This window comes from Limulus polyphemus, unplaced genomic scaffold (genome assembly GCF_000517525.1).
Source record: "Limulus polyphemus unplaced genomic scaffold, Limulus_polyphemus-2.1.2 Scaffold239, whole genome shotgun sequence".
Taxonomy (NCBI): Eukaryota; Metazoa; Arthropoda; class Merostomata; order Xiphosura; family Limulidae; genus Limulus; species Limulus polyphemus.
Window position 1 is genome coordinate 218881 of NW_013665849.1, and position 6523 is coordinate 225403.

At 30.9% G+C, this 6523-nt stretch overlaps 1 protein-coding gene across 1 annotated transcript in view; it reads right to left on the bottom strand.

The window, feature by feature from the left end:
- LOC106478657 (transmembrane 9 superfamily member 3-like) overlaps nucleotides 1–6523 on the bottom strand; it is a 44207-nt gene that overhangs the window by 17638 nt on the left and 20046 nt on the right. The window contains exon 6 of the mRNA XM_013939212.2: nucleotides 2565–2731. Within this exon, the coding sequence (XP_013794666.1) occupies nucleotides 2565–2731 (167 nt within the window). The remainder of the gene's footprint in view (nucleotides 1–2564; nucleotides 2732–6523) is intronic.

Below are 6523 nucleotides of genomic sequence, written 5' to 3' on the forward strand. Positions count from 1 at the left end.
TATTATATAATATTTTTTATGATAATAAAGAACCACATATGATTCATATATATATATATATATAGAGAGAGAGGATGTTGATTAGAAAGATAACATATCCCAGTAAGCTGTTTTTTACAAGCATGTCCATTGATACCTACTTGAGAAACAGCAGCTCTTTTTCAGTATTTGTAGCATCAGTTCTTCCATCAAGGAGGAAAGAAGAAATTTGATTTTCTTTAGTTCTTTTACAAGATTGTTTTCCAAATCTTTGCTGATTATATGCATAACTTCTCCGAACCCTTGTCTATTGTTCCCACATCCACTCCATGATTCTTTTCCAAATCTACAAATTTGTTTTGTAAGGGCAGTTTTTTGTGAGTGTGTAAGCTAGAGTTATCAAACAAGAAACACATTGCCTGTCCTTCTGCTCTCCAATATGCCATGAATGGCCTAATAGCATTTTTTAAGAATCTCTTCAGCAAACTGATCTGCTCTCTATCTCATGTGCTCAAATACAACATTCTGATTAGGAGCGCTTTACAACACCATCCTTTTTTTAAGGTAGCTCCTTGTAATCCTGTAAAGAACAAATCTTTAAAATTCCTCACGCCTCGCAATACCTTCACATTTTGAGCAAAGCTGGCAATATATAAAGTCAACATTCTTCATGCTAGATCTGCTGTACAGCCATATTTATGGTTCATTGAGTTCTGATATCCAGTTTTTTACAGTTAGAATGCAGGGATAATTATTACTACTTGACATTTTTTTCATTACAAAATTAAAAGTGTCAGTTGGAAATTTCTCGGCCTGATGAGCTGAAATCTACCAAACTCGTGATTAATTGCAACACACATCAACCAAATTTTATCCTCCAGTCATGAAGTAACATTACTGGAGGAATTAAATAAGTGGCACAAAACTTTTTCAGTGAGATGTAGTGCATTGTCTACACAGTATTTCATTTTACATGTGTTTTAGAGCAGAAGACAAAATAACTGAATCACTATTTTCTAGCTAGCTGTATGTAAATATACATCACATTTAAACAAGATTTTATCTCTATTCGCTTTGCAATGCTTTCTACTTCCATCCCTGAGAATAATTTACTCTAAGGGTTTACAATATTTTTCCTTTCTTGCTTCATTTTAAAGTTGTAGATATACTTGTGCACATTTTGATAATGGAAATTATCTGTTTTCACTCCAGATCCACTGGTTTTCCATATTCAACTCATTCATGATGGTGATTTTCTTAGTTGGTTTGGTGAGCATGATTTTAATGAGAACTCTACGAAAGGATTATGCACGCTACAGTAAAGATGAAGAAATGGATGATATGGTAAAGGTTTTTTTTCATCATTAAAATGCATACATTTATGATAAATTCAGTCATATAATTGGGTTTTGTATTTTTAATTTTCGTAAGTTCCACTTTGTAGATTACAAATTCAAATCTTCCTACATCTTTGTTCCCAGTTATTAAGACTGTTTTATCTAAAACATTTTTCTACACAGTTTTCTTAACATCATTGTAACCAAGGAAAAGAAAAGGATTATATGTATTTACTGCTTCTATCAATCATTTTGATAGTCATTCAACACCAAGGACAAAATTTGTTGAGAAATTACAATAAATACTTTTCTACTAAAAAATTTATTTGTAATATAAAAAACTAACTCATTCAGAAACATGCTGCTATTAAGGTTTTTTGCTAACTTATTATTCAGGATGTAATCAACAGTGTATTTTTCGGAAAAAACTTAAAGTAAACAAGTGCCTTTCCAATCTGTTTAATGATGAGAGAATTAAATGTCTGTGGTCATTTACAAAATGTTCATGTTTTTTTATTCCTAATAATATAAAACTATGCAGGAAGTTCAATGTTGACATTAGTGTAACTGAGGAAAAGGATAGGGTTATATGGCTTAACTGCCTATGGTAATCATTTTGTAGTCATTCAACACCAAAGGCAAAATTTGTTATAAAATTACAATAAATACTTTTTTTTTGCCAAAACATGTTTTCATAAATTAACTCCTTAAACCTGAGCGGACACTCTGCCCAAAAATCCTGATTTACTCATCAGACAGTGACAGCATCCAAAAAAATTTGTCTCTTTGGCTGAAAACTAATTCAAACCATGTTATCCACAAAATTAAGAAAATTGAAATTTTATAAAGTATGGTGATAATTATTAGGAAATCATGAAATAATTTCAAAATAATGTGAAAAAAATTACAGGCTTAAAGAGTTTAGAAATTAACTCAGCCAGAAACATGCTATTATTAAGTTTCTTTATAAATGTATTATTTAGGATTTAATCAACTGTGTGCTTTTCAGAAAACTTTAGGTAAATGGGTGTCCTTACAATCTATGTAGTGATTTAAGAATAAAATGTCTGTCGTTACTTAAAGTTATTTTATAAATTCCTTGTAATAAAAACCAAACAAGTATCTTAATACAGGAGAAACTATAAAATCACTTTTTGAAAAGTTCCATTTAAAGTAGTATTTTATTACAATACAGAAATTTTCCATATACAACATTATTTCATTCAAAAACATTAAAAAAAAACTTACTCTGTGTACAGTTCTCCAAGTATGGCAAATATGATTACAGAAAAAGCAACAATGAAAATTTGGTAACCACATCCTATCAAGGAAGAGAACAGCATAAAATGGGATGGAGGTCGAAAGACATCACCATGCACTTGTTTCCAGCCATACTCGTCTCCTAGATCTCGTTCCTGGAAAGGAAAAAAAGCATTATCACATCAAGTACTATGATGCCATTTCTTGAAAATTCTCATTAAAAACATTGCTGTATCTCCAAGCAGTTATTTAGTGGAATTTCAATTACGTAAAATGTGTTGTAAATCTGGCTGATTGTAATATTACATGATGTGCAATTATTTGAACCTGTTTATGGCAGTAAATACTATTATATTTTTACCACAGGTTTGTCAGGTTGTGGTTGTTAGTGTAAGGATAGTTTTTTTTGTTTTTGTAGTTTAGTGCAAATTAATTTTAAAACTTTGCAAATCTGTTTACTACTAGGAAAATGTATACATTTTTACAGTAATATGCAACTTAAAATAATCCTAGTAAGGTTGACAGTGCCTTTTACAAAACACAAGCATCAACCTCCTGGCCAGAGATGTATCTCCATATCAACTGACCCTGTCAGTGCCTCACAGTTGTATTCAAACACACCGGATGAAACTCTTTTTCCACACTGACGTTGTACAAAGTGCTTCCCATCAAGCCTGTATAGGTTGAACTTTGTTTTAACTGAAATCACTTTGCTCTGCATTGCTTCAGTCCAGCCATTTGAGTCTCATTTTCCTCATCTTGTTGGTGAGTAGAAGTTTCTTTTTCAGCCATCTTGCTGGGAGACCAACTGAATCCAGGTGAGACTGGATGGTGTGCAAGGTGACAGTAACCCCTGAAGTTTCCTGTCATGCTATTTTGAGATCTGCCAGTGATTCTGCAGGCTCATTCATTTCAGAACACAATAGTAACTGTTATGGAAGCTTTCTTCCTACCTCCACACAGCCAGTCTCTCTATATCTCTGCATCAAGCGGCTCACACTAGACTAGCTAAATTTAATTCTTTTATCCATCTGCCTTGTTGAACATCCTTAATGCTCAAAGAAACAATGACTACTTTTTTCCATGGAGTTAACTTGCAACCCTTGGTTATGGTAGCATCCCATAAATGTTATAACAGATAGGTTTCTAAACTGACTCTCTATAAGAACGGCCAAAACAAATTGCTGATGCAATATCCATCCACTCTATAAAGCTGGTGATATTACTAATTAGAAAGTATTGCATCATCCATGAAACACACTTGTACCTACATGTATTAGGGCCTCAAACCAGACAATTCCAAAAAAAAGTGTGAAAAAATTGGGTGATGCAATAAATTTTTCCATTACTGTTTTTATTAATTTATATATATATATATATATATTTATATTTTCAAGTACTGCTTTAGGTCAGAATGATATAACAAAAGCACAGCTACTGTTACAATCTAAACAACCAATGGTTATTGAAGTAGGACAGAAGAGTAGCCTACTCCAGGTCATTAGGACTAATCTGCATTAAAAATTTAAAAACAATTTTGAACTTACATGTAAAATAAACCTTACTGCATGAAATAAAAGTGTCCCTTTCACTAGGTTATCTGAACAACAATGCCTTGTGTGTTTTTTATATCATGAACTGTGGAGCTATTGCATTTAAATATTATGCTTTCTGTTTTTGGAACTATAGGACATACAGAAATTTAGAAATCCCCAAAGTTCAAGTAAAGTTGATAATAGAAAATGCATCATAATACATTATATATATATTATAGTGGTTGTGTGAGATAATTACTGTCACAGTGAGAACATACAGCACTGACTAATTCTACAGCAAACTTCTTTTAACTCGGATGTTTTCTTCAATATTTTCAACAATTTTTGTAGTTTTTTTTCATTATTTTTTTTTGTAATTCAGAGTACTTACAAACAAATTTAACTTATAAGAAATTTACATGTCAAAACTAAATGTATGTAAGTGATGCTTCATTTAATATTTATCTATACTATATAACACTATATATGAGAATCATGCATTTTTTACTGGTTCATCTCAGAATACTTAGTCAAACCTTAAGAACACAGTATGCACAAAATGTATACTCCTCTATATAACCTTCCATATAAAATATTAATACTCAAAGTTATGGTAGCCAAAATATTTTTTATTGAAAACTGTGAACACATGCTGTTTACATAAAAATTTGCTAGAATGTTAAAAGTAATAGCAAATAAATATATTTACTAAATATCACAAACTTTAGAACTTTTTTAAAAACTTTAGAGTAACATTACCAAAAAGTATGTTCATGAGAGTAAAAAATTATATTGAGTAAAAAATAAAATATAAATAATAAAATAATTATTAAAGAAAATCAAGAACTATCAGTACTTTGTTTCATCCTTTTCTAACCTTGTTTTCAAATTTCAAATTGTTCTTGGTGTTCTCATAACATTACAGTAATCTACACCCTCAAAACCTAACGTTAATTCTGGCTCACACTACTTTCCATTTTTTAAACTTATATCTACACTTTACATTCAGTTTTTCCTCTGTCAAAAGCAATAGGGTTTTATTGATAAAGATAAAATGAGTTAATGAAAGTGTAAATTTCTTTAAATTAATAGTCGTATTTTAAATAGAGTAAAGTGATTACCTCGATATAATCAATTAACTAAAATTAACATTAAACTGATAATGAAAATAATCAAAATTAGTGTTTCCAATTATTATTACTTATCATTAGTCCAACTATCCAAGTCTTATTTGAGAATAATCGATCAGTTGAATATAATCTAATGAGCCCAAACATTAATCGATTAGCAAATTCCACTAACTGCCCAGTTCTAGTTTTGAACAATATATTCAAATAGCCAAAAATCAATTACTGATAAAAAATACTCTTATCCATACAGTACAAAATACTGGTATTTTTGTTAGTAATTTTTTTACTGCATGTCATAACTTTAGTGCACTTTTTCTTTTCTGCAACTCAAGACAATAAATCCAAACAATATAGATTCATGCAATGAAGCCTTCTTATAAATAGCAAAATATTAATAAGAGCACACATCACAAACCCAATATCCAACATGCACTTTCATATACCAGTTAAAAAGGAAAATTATGTTCAAAATTAACAAATGAATTTGTATAGAAGCAGAAACAAATGCTACCCTATAAAGCTCCAAGTCGTTTTAATGTGTATTATATTAAGGAACGAGTTACATTTTAAGGAACCCCAGCTTACTGAATTTGATAAGTTTGTTTGTATGAAGTTAAGCACAGAGCTACACAATGGGCTATCTGTGCTCTGCCCACCATGGGTATCGAAACCCGGTTTCTAGCATTGCAAGTCCGCAGACATACCGCTGTGCCACTGAGGGGCACGAATTTGATAAGCAAGATAACTGTTTCAAATTGTGACATGAAAACTGAAAGTGCATATGCTGCCACGAGATACAGAGTTATTACAAAACCACAAACTTCAACTTAGAATGTTAATAAAGTTAATACTCTTACCCCCCATCAATTCACACTTTGTAACAAATTTGGGCCAACATTAAATAATGCATTATATAAAGCTATACCGAGAAACCACAAAGTTGCCTATAAAATACAAGTTTCTTTAACCATTTTCTAGTAACCATAAGCATCACTGTGATATACAGAATAAAATGTGCGATAGATTTCATAGGTTTTAGGAAAAAATTTCTTTAACTTGGTATATGCTAAATTACTATTTTGCCAACTGAATGTTAATGTGCAGTTTAACACATGCTTAACAAATTCATCCAACCTAGTCATTAACTTTTCCACAGGAACGATGCTGCTACTCTGAGTGAAATTGATGATTAACTGTTCAGAACACAATGTTATACAATGCATCATTTGATAGATGAAAACCTTGACTTTCTATTGGTTATAGGTCATATATAATGAAACAT